A 19,243-nucleotide genomic window follows, 5' to 3' on the forward strand; every position below is an offset into this window, starting at 1 on the left:
CATAAACCAATCAAATGTGTGGGTCTGAGAGCATGGCGGACTCTTCCGCGAGAGAAACCGCGCCAGCCAATCAGCGGCTGCGTTCAGGAGCCTCAGGGCGGGGACACATGATTGAGTCAGAGTCTTGGAGAGCGGCGGTCGCTAGGCGACGCCACGCGCGATTCTCTGAGACGGGAGACGTGGGCCCTGCGGCCAGTCGCCTCTCGCTACAGCCCTCGGAGGGGCGTGTCAGGCAGCGTAGAGCCAATCCGTGCCCGAGGAAGGAGCAACGGGGCGGGGCCTGTCTCTCGCCAATTAGAAGTGCCAGGAGGTGGGCCTGTCGGTCTGCGGACGGCTGAGGCGCCATGAATATTTTACCCAAGAAGAGCTGGCACGTCCGGAACAAGGACAATGTCGCCCGCGTGCGGCGTGACGAGGCCCAAGCCCGTGAGGAGGAGAAAGAGCGTGAGCGGAGGGTGCTGCTCGCTCAGCAGGAGGTGAGCCGCCGGCCCGGGCAGATGCGGCGCCGCGGCTCAGCGCGCAGGCGCCGGGAGCGGGGCACCCTGGCGGACCTGGGTCCCGGCTCCCAGGAGGGGCCTGCGGGCCGTGCCGACGCTCCCCTCGACCTCTCCTGAGTCCTCCTGGAGGGCCGGAGTAGGGGCTCGTGAATAATCGGAGCCCTGGGCAGTTCACGGAAGCTCGGGCCGCTTGTTAGTTTAGCTGTACAAACACCCTGTGCAGTGAGCTTCTGCTGTCCCTTGGTGGCTCAGACAGTGAAGAGTCTGCCCGCAGTGCGGGAGACCCGGGTTCGACCCCTGGGTCGGGAAGATCCCCTGGGTGGGGAAGATCCCCTGAAGGAGGAAATGGCGATCCGCTCCAGTATTCTTGCCTGGAGAATCCCCTGGATGAAGGAGCCTGGTGGGCTACATACCATGGGGTCGTGAGGAGTCGGAAACGACTGAGCGACTTCAGTTTCGCTTTTCGCTGTTGTTCATCCTGTGCAAAGCGCTTGATTTGCAGTCTCTCGAGCCCTGTTCCTTCTTAGCGGGGCGGTTATCTCCCTTCGGCTGAGAAGCGAGATGGCTTCAGAGGAGGCGACACAGCGAAGCGACAGTGGCACAAGCCAGTCCCGCTGCGCCGGGCGTGCCTTTTGCCTGCACCGCTGCACACAAACGTCAGCGGCTCTGTCTGCAACCCCTCCCCTGTTTGGTTTACACCTAGCTTCCAGTCCTTTGACTAATCCGATCGTCAGCGCTGGCTGGGAGGTAGTCAGGGTTTTTAAAGTTCACATTTATCGGACTTCCCAGGTGGTCCAGTGGCTTCCAATGCAGGGGGCCCAGATTCAGTCCTTGGTCAGAGAAATAGATTGCACGTGCTATAAAACTAAGATCTGCTGCAGCCAAAGTAATATTTTTTAAGTTCACGGTTATCAATAGAAATTGGAAATGGAATGGGCATAGTGACTTAGCTCCCGTCCTGGATCAGCTCATCTGTCCTAACAGATGTTTTGGCTGCCTTTAGAGCTGTTTTCATTGTCAAAAGTGAAACCCCCTGGTTTACTGTTTGGAAGGTGGCTTACAAACCACATCTTGCCTCATTGCTCCACCCTCTCCCCAGGAAGGGTCAGGTGCCTCTTCTGGGTTCCCAGCACCCCTGCTCCCTTCCTTCGAGCTCTTAGCACCGCGGTGGTCGGCACCAGACTCGAGTCCCTTGGGTTAGAGCTAGGTTCTGAATGTTCTGCCTGTAACTTTTTTCCCCTCCAGGCCCGCACAGAATTCCTGCGGAAGAAAGCCAGGCATCAGAACTCGCTTCCTGCAGTGGAAGCAGCAGAAGCGGGAGCCCCAGGCAGTTCTGGCCCTGTGGATCTGTTTCGGGAGCTGCTGGAAGAAGGGAAAGCGGTGACAAGAGGCAATAAAGAATACGAAGAAGAGAAGCGACAGGAGAGGGTAAGCTGGTCTTACCCGCTTCCTCTTTATGGGTGGAGCTGGGGGTGGGGGTGTGCCTTGCCCTCAGGTGTGACTACCAGAGTATTTAGGGAGATGGTGGGGATTAAACAAGCTAGAGAACTCAGAATAGTATTAGAACATAGCATGTAAGAGGTGTTGGTTACTGCCGGGTGCTAGGTAGACCCCCTCAGGTCTCTAACCTGATGTGCAAACCCTGAAGATGTTGGGAAGTGTTAAGCTTCTTAAAATGTAAATCAGCTGTCCCTCACCTGCCCTCAGGGGTTTCCCATCAGCCTGCCTCCCCGCCCTCCCCCTCAGTCACTGCTTTACCTGGCTGGCTTCTTCATGGTTTGTTATCTCCTCAAAGATGCTGCCTTGGAACCCTAACATAAGCAGTCCCCTCCTTCCTATGCTGTTTGTTGCTGAAGCTGCCCTTGTGCCCCACAGCAGGGGCGCCCTGGGGACTGGTCTGTGGAGTTCCAGCAGCTGGGGGAGTCGCCTCCTGACAGGCTCTGCTGGCTGAATGTCTGGTTCTGCCTCCGCGGGAACCCTGGCTCCCTAAGAGGGAACACACTTCCTGTTCTCACTTTCACATCTTGTCTCCCTCAGGAGAGGCAAGAGAAAGCCCTGGGCATCCTGACATACCTGGGCCAGAGTGCAGCGGAAGCCCAGACTCAGCCCCCGTGGTACCAGCTGCCCCCGAGGCAGGGCGGCCCCGCTTCTGGTCCTGGACCCGATGAGAGGATCAAGAGCCGCCTGGACCCACTGCGGGAGATGCAGAAGCACTTGGGGAAGAAGAGAAAGCACAGCGGAGACAGTGGTGGTCACAGCACAAAGGAAAAGAAGGCTCCTGAGAAACAACGACCCAAAGGGTAAGGAGCCCCCTCGGCCGAGCGGGCACCACAGGAGCTCCGGTTGAGGCGGGGGCTCTGGGGTCTGCAAGGTCAGGCCCGTTTTTTTAGCACCGTTGAACGTTTCCAGCCTTTTTCTGGGGTCTGCAGGGACTACGTGATATTTATTACAAGGCCGCTGCTCCGGTGGCTGGTGGGCCATCTGCTCAGCTGCTTGCTCCCATTTATGCTGTATATGTTAGATCCTGGACAGCTCTGAGGTTCTGTTTCTGAGACCAGAGTTTGAGGAGCAGAGGTTCGAGTAAACAGGTGTGCTTATGTTCCTAGGATGCCAGACCGCCAAGTGCAGGCTGGCACCCTGGCCAGTCTCCTTCCCACAGAGGAGGGGATGAGCCAGGCAGTGCACAAGGCTGCCCAGCTGATGACTAGCGGAGGGGCACTGCTCGTTGAGGCGGTGAGGCCAGCTGCCGGGTCTCAGCGTCAGACCCCTGCCCTCCGAGGGGCTGGGCCTCCAGCTTCCCACACCGAGTGTCCTCTCCCTGCAGGCCTCCGTCCCTGGAACAGCTGCGAGCGGACCGTCTGCGGCGGGAAGCGGCGGAGAGGGTGCGGGCAGAGGCCCTGCTGGCCCGGGTGGGCGGCATGGCGGCCCCGGAGGAGCAGCCGGAAGAGGTGGACGAGCGGCGGAGGCGGTACAACTCGCAGTTCAACCCCCAGCTGGCCCGGCGTCCGCGCCGGCAGGACCCACCCGTGGCTCCCTGACTCTCAAGGGGGCACAGGAGAGGCCGCTGCTGCCAGCCGTCATATAAAACTATTTATTCATAAATATTTTCCAAAATGAAAATAGGTTTACCAAAAAATGTCCCTCACTGGGGAGGGGAGGGGGCGGCCCTGGCCCGGGCCCTGGGGCGGGCTGGGGGAGCCTCCCGGCCCCCCGCTGCCGGGGGTGGGGCTGCCGAGGCCGGGCGCCATCCCGGGCACAGGGCCCTCACCTGGGCGGGGTCGCATGCGGGGAGGGGAGGCGGGGCCGGTGTCACTGGAGGTCCCGGTCCTCCAGGTAGCGGTACTCAAAGGTGAAGCCTTCCTTCTTCCGCTGGCCCCACTTCTCGTAGTCAAAGTAGATGTAGGTGCCCTGGCCGGGGGAGAAGGCGGTCAGTGAGGGCACGGGGCTCGGGGTCCGGCTGGAGGACAGAGGGCCGGTGCTCAGGGCCTAGCGGAGCCAGGCGCCGGCCCGCTGTGAGCACACGCCGCCTCCCTGCACCCTCATGAGGCTCTTCTCAGGCGGGCGGGAACGTGCTCGCCCCGCGGTGGAGCCGGGTCTGGCTCCAGGCGTGTGCGCCCAACTCCTGCCGCTCCTTGCGATGGCTCTACCTTTGGAACACTGATCACTGCCGAGTATGTGAGGCAAACCCTCGAGGCCGCGGAACAGGCTGGCGCCTCCGTCCAGGCATGCTGCCTGGACACACGTTTTATTACAACGCGGTGGTGCGGGAACTTCTGAGGGGCTGACGCCTAGAAATACACTCCCTTAAGAGGGTTACAGCTGAACGGGCAGGGGACAGGGCTGCAGTCAGTGTCCGGGAGACACCGTGGGGAGGGCGGGTTCTGAGTGAATGGTGGGCGTGCTTCAGAGAACCTGCCAGAACGCAAGGGAGTTTGTTCAGGACCCTGGCCTCTGCTGAAGGCCTGGAGGAAAAGCCGCTGTGGACACACCAGCTACAAGTGAAATGAAGTACAGCACAGCAGGACACTACACAGCAGGCACCGGTGCTTACAGCGATCAACTCATTTAATCCTCACAACAGCTGCGCAAAGGGAGGTCCTGTCACCCCGTTTTTACAGATAAGGAGCGGAGACAGATGTTCACGTGAACCGTCCAGTCACCAGCTAGAGCTGGGTTCAAACCCAGGTGGTCTGGCTCAGTGAAGTGGAGGTTCTCGTTACTTATTAGAATGAGAAGACGTCTCCTTCCATGTAGCCGAACCCCTGCCCTGCTGGGTGTGGGCAGCGTCGCGTGCGCCCTGATCTTGGGTGGGAGACACCGCATCCCCCACCCCCAGCTGGAGGCGAGGCAGGGGACAGGCTGCGCGGGGCTGGGAGGCTCCTCGGAGGAAGGCACCTTGGAGGCTGGTGCCCGTCTCTGGGCTGACCCGGAGCCGGACAGGGTGGGGAGGAGGATGGCCGGGCGGGCCTCACTACGTGGACTCGGCCCGTGGGGACCAGGCCGACGGGGCGCGGGGAGGGGCCCTCACCTGCTCGAACTCGTCTGTGATGGTCTTGGGCTCCTCATGCCTCTGGAACCACATCATGTACTTGGTGTGGAACCGCCAGGACTGCTTCTTCAGGGCCTTGGCCGCCAGGTACTGCGCCTTCGTGCCCTGGGGAGGGAAGGCGGGGTGTTCAGGGGTCGGGGCTGGGGCAGGGCGACAGGCTGACCCCAGGCCCCGCCACAGACCGAGCCAGGCTGGGGCACAGACACAGCAGCGCAGCTCTGAAGGGAAAAGAGGCAGGAGGTGGAAAGTGCTTTCAGAAAAGCTTTGAGAAGGAAAAGCGACTGATCGTGATGAGAGCCGAGAGCAGGCAGTTTAGAGACTTTCCCAGGGATGGCTGAGGGCAGAGGTCACTGATGACTCACTGGGGTAACAGGGGGGACAGCTCCGTGGTGGTCCCCAGGGAGGCCTGAGAACGTGCCCACGGGCGCCGGGGCAGGCGGGCTCCCTGCTGTTGCCCTGGACAGGCCAGCCCTGACCCTCCTGCTGGAGCGGGGGCAGGGATGGGCTGGGGCAGCGGGGGAGCTGTGGTCCTGGTAGCCGCAGCGGGGCACCCACCTCACTCCTGCAGCCCGAGGGGGGGCCCTGCTGTACCTCCAGATAGTAGAAGATGAAGAAGAGCGTCTCCGTGGACAGGCGCTGGTAGAACTCCACGGTGTCCGAGTGTGGGGGTGGCATCTGGTGGTGGTAGGGGGGCGTTGGACAAGGGTTCCGGGGCAGGTACTGCCTGTGGGGGACAGGGGGTCAGGGCCGGCCAAGGGCAGCGGGCCTCAGCCCCCTCGCTTGCCGCAGGCCCTCACCGGATGCGCTCTGAGTCCGAGGGGTGGGGCATGTGGTGCCAGGCGGCCTCCTCCATGGCCTGCTGGTAGAGCTGCTCCTTGGTGAGGGGCACCGGGCCCAGTGGACACACGCCCAGCGACAGCGGGATGTTCACCTCCGACAGCTGCAGGGGGGGCTGGGCCGAGGCCGGGGGTGCCGACGTGCTGCTCAGGAGGATGTCTGCGGGGCGGCGGCAAGCGTGAGGCCACGGTGTGCAGCCCACCTGGCAGGCCCACCCCAGCCCCGGCCACTCACCTCGCTCGGTCAGGTGCAGCGTGGGTACGGGGTCTTCGATGCCAGAGCTGATGGCCGCACGCTCCGCCATAGACTTCAGCGAGCTCAGGGGCTCGGGGGCCTGGGGAGGAAGTGTGGCTGAGGCCGGGGCCACAGGCAGGCCCTGGTCCTCGCGCTCGGCACGCCCGCCTCTCTGCTGGGGTTCAGCTAAGCCAAAGCCATCTGCATAGGACAAGCTCCAGCAACACTGAGCGGCGGGGAGAAGACCCGGGCATAACCAAGCGTCCGCCGACCCAGGCGCCCAGCACATGTGGACCCTGCTGCACAGCGCCACGGGGCACCCCTAAACACCCCACGCTGCAGATGGTCAGCGCTGTGGGAAGCCCCACCGAGCGCCTGCTGCTCTGTGCACCTGCATGCCAGAAGGGCCCACTCATTGCCTGCTCTGGCCTGGCCGGCGAGGCACCAGGGTCCCCACTTGGCCCCTGCAGCTGTTCTGACCTCCTCACCCCACGCCGGCAGTGACGAGGCTCCGCCCTGCTGCTCGGGCTCCCTTACCCCACAGGGTGCTGCACGCACAGGCCCCGCGGGAAACTTTCCACCCGCGTCTCCCCTGTCATCTCTCTCCTCAAAACCTTTCTACCCGTCCCCATCGCTCACTCAGTAACCGGAAGAAACAAAACGTGGACCAATGTCAGGAACCTCAAGACTCGTTTTTCTCCAGAGAAATAAACACACACATGGAGTTTCCTGTTCACTGTACCTCTCAAGCTTGGGTGCTTACTCTGAGCCAGAGACAGTTCTGAGAGCGTCATGAGGCCCGTCCCCAAGAATCCCTCACACTGGAGGTGGGACTGTGAGCCCTTCTGTTTTCCGGTTGAAGGAAGGAAGGGGCAGGGGACAGTGCAGGGCTGGGTCTCCCGAGGAGCCGAGGGCAGACACGCCAGCCCAGGAGGCTGCATCTGGCCGCACTCACCCTGTCTGCTGAACCTGCCAGCCCCAGCCCCAGGCCCAGCCTGGATATGAGCCCCTCCCCTCACCCCGAGCCCTTGCTGGGGGTCTCCCCAGGTTAAGGCAGGTGTACCTGCGTGGTCCACAGCAACCCCTGCCCCACCCCGACCAGCCCCGCCCCCACAGCGTCTGCAGGGAAGGTGGGAAGTGAGTTCGGCCAGCACAAAGTGCTTCAGAGCAGACAAGTGTTTTCTGGAGTTAAGAGTTGTTTGTCTTCAAAGGGAAGAAAACAGCGAGCCCCAGTGAGTCGCGTGAAACTACAGCCTCAGGGGGCGGGCTGGGGACACGCTGACGGCTGGAAGGAGGTGGCAGTGGACACAGCGAGGCGAGGCTCCAGGGGACAGAGGCCACGGAGGGAGCAGCACAGCAGCCGGAGCCGAGGTGACGGCACAGGGGTGTGGGCGAGGAGCCGGGGGGCTGTGCGGGCTGGAGGAGGGGCCCCGGGGTGAGGCGCAGGCCCACCTTGATCTCGGGTGCGGCGCTGAACTGCGGAGGCCCGTTCAGCAGGCTGCCAGCTGCCTTGGCCTCACTGAAGCTGGGCGTTGGGGAGCTGGGGGGGTTCACAGGGAGTGGCACCAGGAGGCTAGGTCCCCCTGCGTTGTTCCCTGAGCCTGGGGCCACACCCCCAGCACCCACTGGGGCTGTGGCACTGGGTTCCTTCCTGTGGAGGAGAACAGACGGGCGCAGGCTCAGAGGAGGGTCCCGGGTGGGACGGACAGGGAGACTCGGAGGTCGGGAAAGTCACAATGGGAGCGTGCACGGTGGGGCCGGCGGTGGGGTGCGGTCAGCCCAGGACAGGGGCGCTGCTTGGGAACGCGCATCCTCAGGAGGCCGCCTCTGCAGTGGCCAGTGCAGGAGGGTGCGGGAACGCCCACCCAGAGCCCTGGGACGCACCTGGGGTCAGCCCGCATCCCCCACGAAGGGGAGCACACCCTCGGGGCGTTCTCCTGGAAGGAGGACCCTGCAGGGGAGGGGGGTTGCCCTGAGACCTGGAGGAGTGAGGAGAAGAGGAGGACAGAGACCCGCATTTGGAGAAATGGACGCAAACCCGTCCACGGAGCTGGGCCCTGGGGAGGACACGGGCCGAGGAAACGCAGAGCACCCAGCAGTGTGGGGCCCAGGGACAGCCCTACTCGGACGGGGGCTTCTGGGGAGGGCCCGCTGGCGCGGACAGGCACACATCTGTGCGCTGGGGCCGTGGCGGGGCCGCACACTCACGCGGTGCTGGGGGGTGGGTTGTGGGGGCCGGGCGGGGGGCCCAGGGCCTGGCTGCCAGTGCTGCTGCCCCCCGTGCTGCTGAGCGCCGCCTCCGCCGGGCTATCCGCCACCACCGAGCTGTAACCTGGCGGGCGACAGGGGTGAACAGTGGCCTCCACCGCAGCCCCCCAGGGCCTCCCCCCTACCCCCTGCCGCCCCCACTTACTGGTGGCACCGTTCTGCTTGCCGGCGCCCCCGCCTCCGCCGCTGTTGCCCCCGCCGCCGCCTCCCGCCCCAGGCTGGGCGCTGGGGGGCCGGGGCTGGGCGCTGGGGGGCCCACTGGGGGCCGGCGGGGCCACAGCCTGTGCGTAGGGGGCAGGGGTGCCCGCGCTGTGGCTGGGCGCCGGGCTGGCCTTGGCGCCCAGAGCGCTCGCGGGGGCAGCCGCAGCCGGGGCCCCGTTGCTGCCAGGGGTGGCGCTCAGGGCGGAGGCGGCGGGTGGGGGGCCGGGCGGGTAGCTGGGCGGCACAGCTGGGGACTGAGAGTGCTGGCTGCTGTGGACGGGCTTGGAGCCGTTTTTGGCTGGAGACTGCAGGTGGGAGGGAGCAGAGGATCAGGACCCGGGGGCCGCCCGCACACCCTCCCTGCGACAAGGCCCATCCTCGGCGCTGGCCCTGCTACCCCGGCCCTTGCAGGGACCCTGTGGCTTCCAGCTCCAGCTCCACGCTGACAACACTTACGCGTTTCCAGCTGGCACCCAGCCCGCCACATCCTGCCTGGACAACCCCCTACGACGTCCCACAAGTATCTGAGACCCCATCTAATGATGGGGGGGACACCCCCACGACATCCCACAGGGGCCTAAAACCCCACCTGATTATGGAGGGGACGCCCCCAACGACATCCCACAGGGACCTGAAACCCCATCTGATGGGGGGGACACCCCCATGACATGTCACAGGGACCTGAGACCCCATCTGATAAGGGGGGGACACCCCCATGACATGTCACAGGGACCTGAGACCCCATCTGATGAGGGGGGGACACCCCCATGACATGTCACAGGGACCTGAGACCCCATCTGCTGAGGGGGGGACACCCCCATGACGTCACAGGGACCTGAGACCCCATCTGATAAGGGGGGGGATACCCCCATGACATGTTACAGGGACCTGAGACCCCATCTGATGAGGGGGGGATACCCCCACGACATCTCACAGGGACCTGAGACCCCCATCTGATGGGGGGACACCCCCACAACTTTCCACAGGGACCTGAGACCCCATCTAATGATGAGGGACACCCCCACAATGTCCCACAGGGACCTGAGCCCCCATCTGAAGACCTGGGGGGTCGGGGGGGGATAGTGGGAACCACAAATGTCCTCAGAATGAGGTGGCTGAACCCAGCCTGTCGTGTCTAAAAGCACGACAGGAATTCTGAATTAAGACTGTCACTAATGTAACTCAGGAGGCTGCTGGTCACCCCCACGCCACAAAGTGGAGTCTGGAGCCCAGTGCCAAGCCCACCCCCACCCCGAGGCCCAGCTGCTGCCGCCCACACTCACGCCCCTGGGCAGCTGGCCCCCCGTCTCCAGGATTGCCCGCCGCCTCCCGCATCGCCCCCACTGCCTCCCGGGCCCTTGAGCCTACTGCACGCCAAGCAGGACTCACTAGCTTGACTCTGTCTCCTTCCTGGCACCACGCTCGGTCAGCCCGTTTCACCCCAGCTTCACCACCCTGGCCTCAACGTGCCCCTGAGAACCAGCCCTCCCAGGAGCCCACACTGCCCCTCCCTAAGACCCCTTCAGGTGTGACAGGATCCCTACAGCGTGTCCCTGTCCAGGCAGAGGCGAGCAGAGCCCACCGGGCTTGTGAGGGGAGACCTGTGACACACACGGCCAGCACGACCAAGGCCCAGAGCGCCCCCAAGGAACGCAACCCATGCGGTTCCTGACCTTTCATTGCTGAGGCTTGCTGGGCCCCTCAGCCCCCCGCCTGAGGTCCCGTACTCCGTGAGCCCAGCGTGCCTGGCCGGCTCCCCGCCATGTTTCCCAGCCCATCACGACGGGCCTGTTGCCCGCTGCCGCCTCACAGGGGGATCCTCCTCTAATGCCCAGGGCCACCACCTCTCCCTGGAAGCACCCGCCGACCATGCCCTGCCGCTGCGCAGACTTCCCAGGGAGCACCGCCGCCCGCCCAGCATGTCCCCAGAGCCCCGCACAAGGGCCCCGCTCAGGCCGCAGTGAGCCCCTGGGGAGGCGCGAATGTGTGAGTGCCGGCCCATCAATGGCCGACCCCCAGCGCACCCACCTGGCTGACTTCACTGTCTGTCGAGCGGCCCCTCTTCTTGTCATCTTCCGAGTTTTCCTGAGGTTTGAGAGGTCCGGTCAGAACCTACAAGTCTCTAGGGCCTGACAGAGCCGCCTATCTCCGAGCCCCCAGATCTGACGCCCACAGGCCGCTTCTGGCCCCAGAGCTGTTCAGGGCCCCGTGAGCTTCGCCTCCAGGGAAACCTAGCTAACCCTGCTCCCCGGGGCTCCTGCGTTCGGGGGCCAGCACCCCTGCCAGCCTCTCAGGGACCCGGGAACCAGCTCTCCTTAGGGAGTCCCCACCTCCCCCTCCCAGGGGTCCAGTGGCCTAGGCACGCCCCCACCCCCTACCGTGTTCCACACCCGGACCCACAGTGGCCCTGACCGCCCTGCCGGTGATCTACAGCCGAGGGCCGACGCGGAGGCTCCTGGCGGGACACTCCCGAGACCCCGCCTCTGCGTCCCCAGCCCCGGAGCCTCTGGGTTAAACGGCCCCCAAGCCTCACCGTGGTGCAGTTGGCCGGGCTGGGCGGGATGGGCGAACTGGAGGTGGTCGAGGTGGGCGTGCTGCTGGACTGGTTGAAGATCTCGTCCTCCATGTGGCTGTGGCTGGGGGGGGAGGTGGCGACCAGCGCCTGTGCTGTGGGATGGGTCAGGCGCGTCAGCGGGTGGCCCCCTCACCGGGCCCCGCTGCCCCCGCAGGCCTGCGCCGCGCTCACGAATGTCCTCGAGGTCCAGGTCATCGTAGAGGAACTCGTTCTCCTCGAAGTCGGGGTCCTGGGACGAGTCCACGTAGTATTCGACATCGTCTTTGATCTTACGGATGGCATCCACCAGGATGGAGTCATTGTCCAGCATGCGCAGGATGGTCTCCAGCATACGCACGTGGTAACGGTGCTTCTCAATGTGCCGCTTTAGGCCCTCGATCCGGTCCTGCTTCTGCTGGCGAGCCCGAGCCGGCTCAGGGGCGGCAGGGCCCCAGGCCCCCCCAGAGCCCAGCCGCAGTCCCCGGGCCCCCACAGCCCTCCCGAGCCCGCCACCCCCGCCCCCCTACAGAGCCCACCCCCACAGAGCCTGCTGCAGTCCCCGGGCCCCCAGGCTCTTGATCCAGCCCTGCTTCTGCTGGCAAGCCCGGGTCCGGCTCAGTGGCGGTGGGGCCCCGGGCCCCCACAGAGCCCAGCCGCAATCCCCGGGCCCCCCCAGCCCTCCCGAGCCCGCCACAGTCCTCGGGCCCCCAGGCCCTCGATCCGGTCCTGCTTCTGCTGGCGAGCCCGGGCCAGGCTCAGGGGCTGTGGGCCCACCGGGCCCCTCCAGCCCTCCCGAGCCCGCAGGGGCAGCACGCGCCTCCCACCCCGAGATCGCTGCCAGCGGCAGGGAGAGCCAGGGAGCCCATGGCTCCCTGCGACAGGCCCCATCCACCCACCCGCCTCTCTCAGTGGCAGCCCCTACCTGAGCCCACCTGCCCACTGAGTCCACCCTCTGCAGCACACAAACTCCCTTGCCCCTCCTCGCTCTAACAGCAGTAATGGCCAACCCCGTTTGGGGGTGTGTACTGTTCACAACTGTGACCACCTCTGTCACCACCCTGACACCGCACCCTCATCCATGTACCCCGAAGCCCAGATTCAGAGGCCTGCCGCAAAGGCCCCATCGCCTTCAGGATTTGATGTCTCAGCTCCAGCTCCAATCCCTTCGCTCTGCAACGACCCTTCTCCCTCTAGCACCCGGCCGCCCCCATGCCATCCTTCGCCCTCCTCTGCACACAGACAGGGGCACCCCTGGAACGCAGACCTGGTGGTCCTGTCCTGGCTCTCTGGGACTCGGGCCCTTGGCCCTGGCTTTGTCTCAAAGCACTCCTCTCCTCGGGCCAAACCAACTGTTCCTCCACGTCGCACTGTGCCCACACTTCCTGCCCTCCTCAGGTCCTGGGCCCTCGGTGGCTGGGAGGCCACAGCGGCAGCTCCCTAGTCTCCTGCCCTGGGGGCCTCAGGCTTCATGCTTACCCTCCACCAAGCCGAACTCAGCATCTTCCCCAAAACCGCCCCTCCTGACAGCCTGCTGTTCACCCAGACGCCAGGCGGCACCCGTGGGACGGCCTTACCCTTCCCCACACCCCTAACCCTCACCGTTCACGCTCCGCCCGCACCTGCCTCCGGAGCCCAGGCCCTGACTCTCACCCACCAGCCTGGCCCTGCCCCCGCCCTCTGCGCTCCGGGCCCCTGCCCCCTGCCCCCACTCCCTGTGCTCTGGGCCCCCCACTCACATCCTTGTCACCCTTCTTCTTGCGCGTCTGCACCGACAGGGACTCCACTTCGCTCTCAAACTGGTCCACCTGCATGTTCAGGGTGTCAATGGTGTTCTGTGTGCAGAGGAGAGGAAACAGTCAGCAGAGTCCTCACCCCACAGGGCTGGGGCCCCAACTTGCTCAGCCCCCTTCTGCCCTGACGCACCGTGAGCCACTGGCCGACCTCCTCCTTCTCCTTCTGGGCGGGGTCCACCTTCTGTGCCAGGCCCAGGCCCTCCTTGCTGTAGGCTTTGGTCTTGGTCTCTCGCTCCACGACTTTGAACCGTTCCATTTGCTGTGGAGAGCACCGTTGGCGGGGGTCCCGAAGGCGGGAGAGCAGCTGACTCAGGGCTGGGGAGCGCACACTGGAGCCCCAGGGACTGCCGCCTACCTTCCCCCAGGCCCTTCTTCTCAGGGCCTCTGGGGCCCCAGGACTCCTGCCACCCCTGCCTCTCAGGCACCAACCCTGGGCTCCTACCGTCTCAATGAGCTTGCGGTTGTCTATGAGCTGCCTCTTGTCCTTGATCTCGTTGGATGCTACCCATGTCTTGATCTGGTCCCTCAGCCGCTGGAGGAGGCAACAGCAAAACGGTCAGGCAGCCTCAGGGCAGCCTGGCCCCCAGCTCTCCAGCCCTCGGCTTCCCGGGACCCAGCAGTCCACGCTCCCTGTTCCCACCGCCCTCAGGACACAGGAGTCCAGGCCCCCAGCCCCCTCACTTGAAGCTTCTTAATCTCCTTCTTTAGATCAGCCTCATACTTTTCTTTCTGGTTCGCGTTGGCTGCATTGTGGAGCTGCGGGACGGAGAGAATGCAGGCGTCAGTGCGGTTCTGGCTGCCCGACGGCCCTCTGCAGGGGAAGACTCCAGTCTCTCTGTGGGCCGGGGACTCTGGGGGACCCACCCCCCATGCCCACCAAGCCAACCCAGAGCGGCTTCTCTGAGGTCCTTAGCACCTGGACAGGCAGGCCCTCTCCCGGTCCACACTCAGGAGCTCCCCAACCTTGTCCTGTTTGCCCATCCCTAGAAGTGCACCTGGATTTTTAGGCCCAACCCTGGTACCTTCTGCCAAATATCTTCAAATTGCTCCACGCCCTCGGACACCTTCTTGAGGCAGCGGTCAATCTCACCTGGCGGGGAGGAAAGGAGACTGTGAGCGTTCTGCCGAGGCAGCAGGTGCCCAAAGAAGAGTTCCGAGGAGCGAGCGCGTGGCACGCCGGCGGGAAGCCTGGTACCTTGGAGTTTGCGCTTGTCCGCCATCTTCCCTGCCCTACAGACGCACTCTCTTCATACTCTCCTGAAGACGGACGCTGCTAGGAGAGAGTGAGAAGGAACACACGTTTACTCCCTGGCTGTTGAGGGCCACGAACAAGGCCGGGACTGTAGGGTGCGCGGATGGCGAAGGGGAAGAGGCAGTAGCTATTTGGTGATGGAGACCAGGCCCCGTTCTCCTCCTCCGGCCTTGGCTGCCCAGCACAGGTCTGGCCCACGAGAAGACTTAAGAAGTTTCTGACCAAGGAAATAGATATACTTTTTTCACGCCTCTGACCCAGGAAGTGGAAAATTCCTAGGGCATGAAGCATCTTCTATCAAAAGGATTTCTTGGAGCAGGAAAATGGTACATGGCCGAGTCAGGCTGACTGCTGGGGATGAGGCCCTAGACCCAAAGACCACGATTCCCCCAGAGGAGTCAAGCACACAGGTAACCAGAACCCTAACACAGGGAGAGATCACTCCCCAGACAAGTCAGAAGGCAGAAAATTTTGCATCCCACGGAGAGGAGTCGCATACCGTATACACACGGTGAAGTTGTAAGGGACAGAGAAAAAGTGTGGTGGGGGCAGACGAAAGGTGCCTACAACTGGGAAAACCAAACCCACCGACCCTTACAGAGGGCTGGACCCCAAGCAGAAGATGGCCTTTGACCTCTGATAAGTTTACTCCAGGCGAGAAAACTGAAACCAAAGAAGATATTACTACTAACCTGTAGTGCCTACACCAAAAAGGGTTAGAGGCGTGGGGCAGAGAGCACCACCGGAGAGGACCAGGAGAGGTGAGAACTCCGACAGAGATGAGCGGCGGAAGGTAACCTCGGCGGAGGTGGGGCTACCTGCAGCCACGCAGGAAGGAATTACACGTCAGGTGCTGCGGTGGTGCAGACTCAGGGACACCTAACCTTCCAACAGAACTCCTCTACACAGAGATGGGCATCTCCAGCCTACAGGAAGCGAGACGCAACCCAGAGGGGACTAAGATCACAGGGGAGCCACCAGAAGCTTTCCCTGGGAGGAACTGCCCCTCAGGACCCGACCCCAAGCCCAGGAGAGATGGCAAGCCTCAGAGGGAGGTCCCTGCAGAGATGGGGAGCACACCCCACAGGCCAAGGTGGGGAGCCCCCGAGCAGCCCCAACTGCCCAGGCAGAAAGAGCAGGCAGAGGAGGACTAGGAGCCTCGAAAAGAGCGCCCCCACCGTGGAGAAGGAGAAGGGAGCCTCCGGAAGAGTCCTATCCCCCAGAACTTTGCACGGGGACAGGAACATCCTGTATCTTATGCTGTCTGTGAATGTGGCGGGGGCAACACAGAACACAGCTACAGGTTTTGCTACCTAATTGAGACTCCAATAAAATGTGCTAGCAGCCACCGGAGGGCCAGGGTCTCAGAGAGCACGCCTTCGAACCAGAAGCACCCTGGGATGGGCCCACCCTCCAGAGGGCCCCACTCTGGGGATGCCGACCTCTGATGGGGGCGGGGGTGCAGGGCGGAAAGGGCCAAGTGAGAGGGACAGCTGCACCCTCAGCCAGGGCTGGCTGACATGCCAAGATGGGGAACACGGAGCAACTCCAGCTCCAGGAAGGCGGGGCAGCCAGAAAAAGCACCCAGCAGACAGTAGCACAGAGGGACTCAAAGCAAGGTGAGGCAGCACCTGGGCCCAGGAGCTCACACCAGGGCCTGGATCAGCCATGAGGCGTGCAGGGGTGAGTCTCAGCCAACACCCCGACGCTGGAGCACCTCCAGCTGCCCGGGGGTGTTGGGGGCCAGGAGCGTCAGACAAGAGCTTCTGCTCCCCACCTCTGCCCCAGAAGCCCCACACGTGGGCAGGGATGGGCGCTCCAGCCTGGAGGGTTTACACCCTGAACAAAGCACTGCAGGCCTCAGGGAGGGGGGTCCTCACATAAAACGGGCCTGGGCACCCAACCCAGTAGAGGGGTTGATACCCTCTGAGGGGCAACAGACTGCGGCAGCAGAAGTCCTGAAGGAAGCAAGGTGCTGGGGCCAAGGAGAGCCTGAGCCCAGGAAGCGATCTTTCAGACAGCACCTCCAAGTGGGCAGGGCTGAGCCCGCGAGAAGACACCACCTGAGCTGGGGAAGGCAGCGGCTCCAGAGGAGGGCAAGTACTCCGGGTTGGGTGCTCACGCCCCAGGACGGGTCGGTACTTACAGGAACTGAGAGCCTTGGCTGCGGAGGCACCATGCCCCCCTCCACCCTGAGAACCCCCACAGCAAGTGGGAGCCTATACCTCAGATCAGCAGGAAAGGCCTAGAACGGGGGCTGGAGCCCGAGTCCTGAGGTAGAGAAGCCCTCCTCACAGAAGAACCCCAGGCTGGGGGTGCTGCCGCTCTCAGAGGGGCTGCCGGGGAGCTCCGGGGCAGACAGGCGTGGCAGGGGTCTCGGGGGAGACGTGTGGGTGTTCTCACCACCCCGAGTCTCAAATGGCACCCAGGACTCTGGAACCCTGGCCCAGGAGACGTAACCAAAACACTCCATCCAAGAGGAAGGCACATCCCGAGTCAGGAGCCTATTCTGGGGGTAGGGTGGTGAGCAGTGTGCCAGACCCACAGAAGCCAACGACTACTTGAGCGGGACTAAAACTCACACAGAAGAGCCCCCAAACCGTCACTTCACGGGAGACCACTCTGCTGCACACACGCCACAGGAGCTGAAGCCTTAGTCCTGGAGAACCAATACCAAGCAGTCCCTCACCCTGGGGGCTGTCACAAGCTGTCAGGTGAGGTGCCCTGGCCTGCTGGGGAGTGGTCCTGGAAGGCCTCCCTTAACCTGGGAGGCCACTGACACCAGGAGGCGGACACACCAGGTCCTGGGGTGGAGGGGGTCATCTCCCTGCTGCAAGGCCCAGGACCAAGGCTAGGGGACTGGGAATCCCACCCTGGGGTCTTCCCCTCAAGTCTCAGGCATCTTATCCCCCACATCAGGGAAGCTGGACCTCAGGAGAGGGCAGACGCCGAGTCCCGCCCAGTGGGACATCACGAGCAGGGCGGAGGCATTGGCCCTGGGCACCAGCACCAGGAAGGGTCCTTAGTCCCACGGTGGGGGGCACACAGAAAGGCACAGACACCTCAAGTCCAACAGTGGCCAACGCCAACACCAACACAGACAGGAACCTACCCCTGGAGGAGGCAACACCGAGCAGTTCCTCATCCTGGGGAAAAAAGCCCCACTCTGGCCCCCAAACCCCACACCGCACAGTACAGGAAGCTCAGCCTGAAGAAACCTTACACTCCGAGGGGGCTCCAGAAGGGGGGTCTGGGCAGGCTTGAGCCCGGGTTCCACGACTGCTTACACCAAGAGCGTTCTTTAGGGCTGGGGAGCTTCCACAGCCGCAGTGAGGCGCCCGAGATGAACACCCAGGGGCTGGGGGCCTTGCCCCCTTGCAGGATCACACCCGAGGGGAGGGACTGATGTGAATGGAGGCAGAAGCCTCAGACTGAGGGAAGTGACAGCCGACACAGTGAGAGCAGTGGGGTGGGGAAGGAGCCAGAACAACCAGCACCAAAGGCCAGGACCAGCAACCGTGGGGAGGGGCTCACCCCCGAGCTGACAGGCAGGGTCTGCTTAGAAAGAGCGGCACTGGCGCTGCCCGCCACCAGGAGATGGCTGACGCCGCGGGGAGAGCGGGAACTTGGGAGGGGCCCCCAAGAGAGGACCAGGTGCCCGAGACCCACAGGAGCTCAACAGTCCCACCAAGAAGACCCTGAGGCAGGAGTGACATCAAGAGGAAGTCCACACCCGGAGCGGGCTGGGCAGAGAGTCTGGATCCAGGAGACAGAGCGTCCCAAAGAGCCAGGAACAGATACTCAAGAGTAAGAGCTGAGACCCAATGGGCAACAGAGAGGACAGTCGTGACACCCGCGGGAGGAAGGCCTGGGCCGAGGGCCGTGCAAGCCTTAGAGGTGAGGGACTTGTCAAGCCCTAGACCTGGCGAACTTGTCACTACAGAGGCAGAAACTTGGGCTGAGACTCCAAGCTCTGGAGCTGGTGTCTTCACTCCAGGAGAACTGACACCCCCCCCCCCCGACCCCTTCCCCAAAGAGTAGAGTGGCGCCCGCGGTGGGCGGGGAGCGGAGAAAAGGGGGAAGGGTGACCCCCTCTCCTCGTCCGGGGGACTCGCAGCCCCACACCCACGCGAAGGGGGCAGCCTCGCCCGGAGACCGCCCCCCCAGCACTGGGGCTGCAGCCGAGGGGTGGGGGGCAGGCACCTGAGCCCCGAGAGGGCGGGCACCTGCGGCCAGGGGCGCCTCCATCCTTCCAGCGAGGAGCCAATACCGACGCGGAGAGGGGCGGGCACCTCGCACCCTCACACCCCACGGGGGCCCGACGCGGAGGCCGCGCGGGGCCGGGGTCGTGGGAGGACCCCCGGGCGCCGCTGAGGAGCGTGGAGGAGGGGGGCGGGCGCGCGAGGGCCACGCACCGCCCGGCGGACGGCGAGCGCCGGGGCCCCGCGGGGGCGGGGGCGCCGCGCTGGCCATGTCGCGACAGGCGGCGGGGTCGCAGGGGCGGGAGGCGGCGGGGAAGGCGGCCGACGGCGCCGAGGGAGGAGGGGAAGGGGTCCGGCCCAGTCGAGCCTGACGCTCTCACCACAGGAGCTGGCGCCGCCGCTGAGGAGCGTATCGCGACAGGCGGGGGAGGCGAGCGCCCGCCGCCTTATTCTCGCGCCCCGGGCCCGGGCGCTATCGCGATAGCGGCGCGAAGCGGAAGTGGGGTGGGGGGAAGTGGGCCCGGGGTTGTTCTGACGACGGGGTCGGGGCTCAAGGGAGGCCGCGGCGTCTGCCGAAGGCTCCGCGGAAGCTGACCGGGCCCGGTCCAAGATGGCGGCGGCGGAGGAGGCCTCCCCTCCTCTCTTCTCGTCTCTGGCGCCGACCCGCCCCCGACCCCCGAATATAGGCCTATCATTGCTCCGGCCGCACGTCGCTCTTGCCCGTCGAGCTCGCTCTATTGGTTCTTGTTCGGGATGCGGCCGGCCCCCTCTCGGTGATTGGACAATCGCTGCAAGGCGCGGCGTTCGATTGGCTTCCCGCGCGGGCTGCTAGGATTGGCTCACGCTTTCTTCCCGC

General features: G+C 64.3%; 2 protein-coding genes across 4 annotated transcripts; one reads left to right on the forward strand and one right to left on the reverse strand.

Moving 5' to 3' along the window:
• Positions 1-262: 262 nt before the first annotated feature.
• On the forward strand, positions 263-3,617 carry LENG1 (leukocyte receptor cluster member 1). The gene is made up of 4 exons (XM_006053440.4): positions 263-476; positions 1,743-1,925; positions 2,535-2,797; positions 3,322-3,617. Exons 1-4 carry the CDS (start codon positions 345-347, stop codon positions 3,533-3,535), a joined length of 792 nt encoding a protein of 263 aa, XP_006053502.3. The 5' UTR covers positions 263-344; the 3' UTR covers positions 3,536-3,617.
• Positions 3,575-19,049, reverse strand: CNOT3 (CCR4-NOT transcription complex subunit 3). 3 transcript variants are annotated; one of them, XM_025269743.3, is made up of 18 exons: positions 18,768-19,049; positions 14,129-14,203; positions 13,956-14,023; positions 13,615-13,689; positions 13,376-13,465; positions 13,064-13,192; positions 12,877-12,972; positions 11,333-11,555; positions 11,120-11,253; positions 10,615-10,671; positions 8,531-8,891; positions 8,326-8,449; positions 7,570-7,768; positions 6,118-6,217; positions 5,844-6,042; positions 5,638-5,770; positions 5,026-5,151; positions 3,575-3,905 (listed from the first exon to the last, which is right to left on the reverse strand). In XM_025269743.3, the coding sequence occupies exons 2-18, from the start codon at positions 14,151-14,153 to the stop codon at positions 3,807-3,809; spliced, it is 2,238 nt and encodes a 745-aa protein (XP_025125528.1). In that variant the 5' UTR covers positions 14,154-14,203; positions 18,768-19,049; the 3' UTR covers positions 3,575-3,806. The 3 variants fall into 3 exon arrangements, with proteins under 3 accessions (XP_025125528.1, XP_025125529.1, XP_025125530.1); XM_025269744.3 differs by having other exon boundaries at positions 14,129-14,206; XM_025269745.3 differs by having other exon boundaries at positions 11,333-11,552; positions 14,129-14,206; positions 18,768-19,048.
• Between the last annotated feature and the right edge of the window lie 194 nt (positions 19,050-19,243).

Source organism: Bubalus bubalis, chromosome 18, assembly GCF_019923935.1.
Source record: "Bubalus bubalis isolate 160015118507 breed Murrah chromosome 18, NDDB_SH_1, whole genome shotgun sequence".
Taxonomy (NCBI): Eukaryota; Metazoa; Chordata; class Mammalia; order Artiodactyla; family Bovidae; genus Bubalus; species Bubalus bubalis.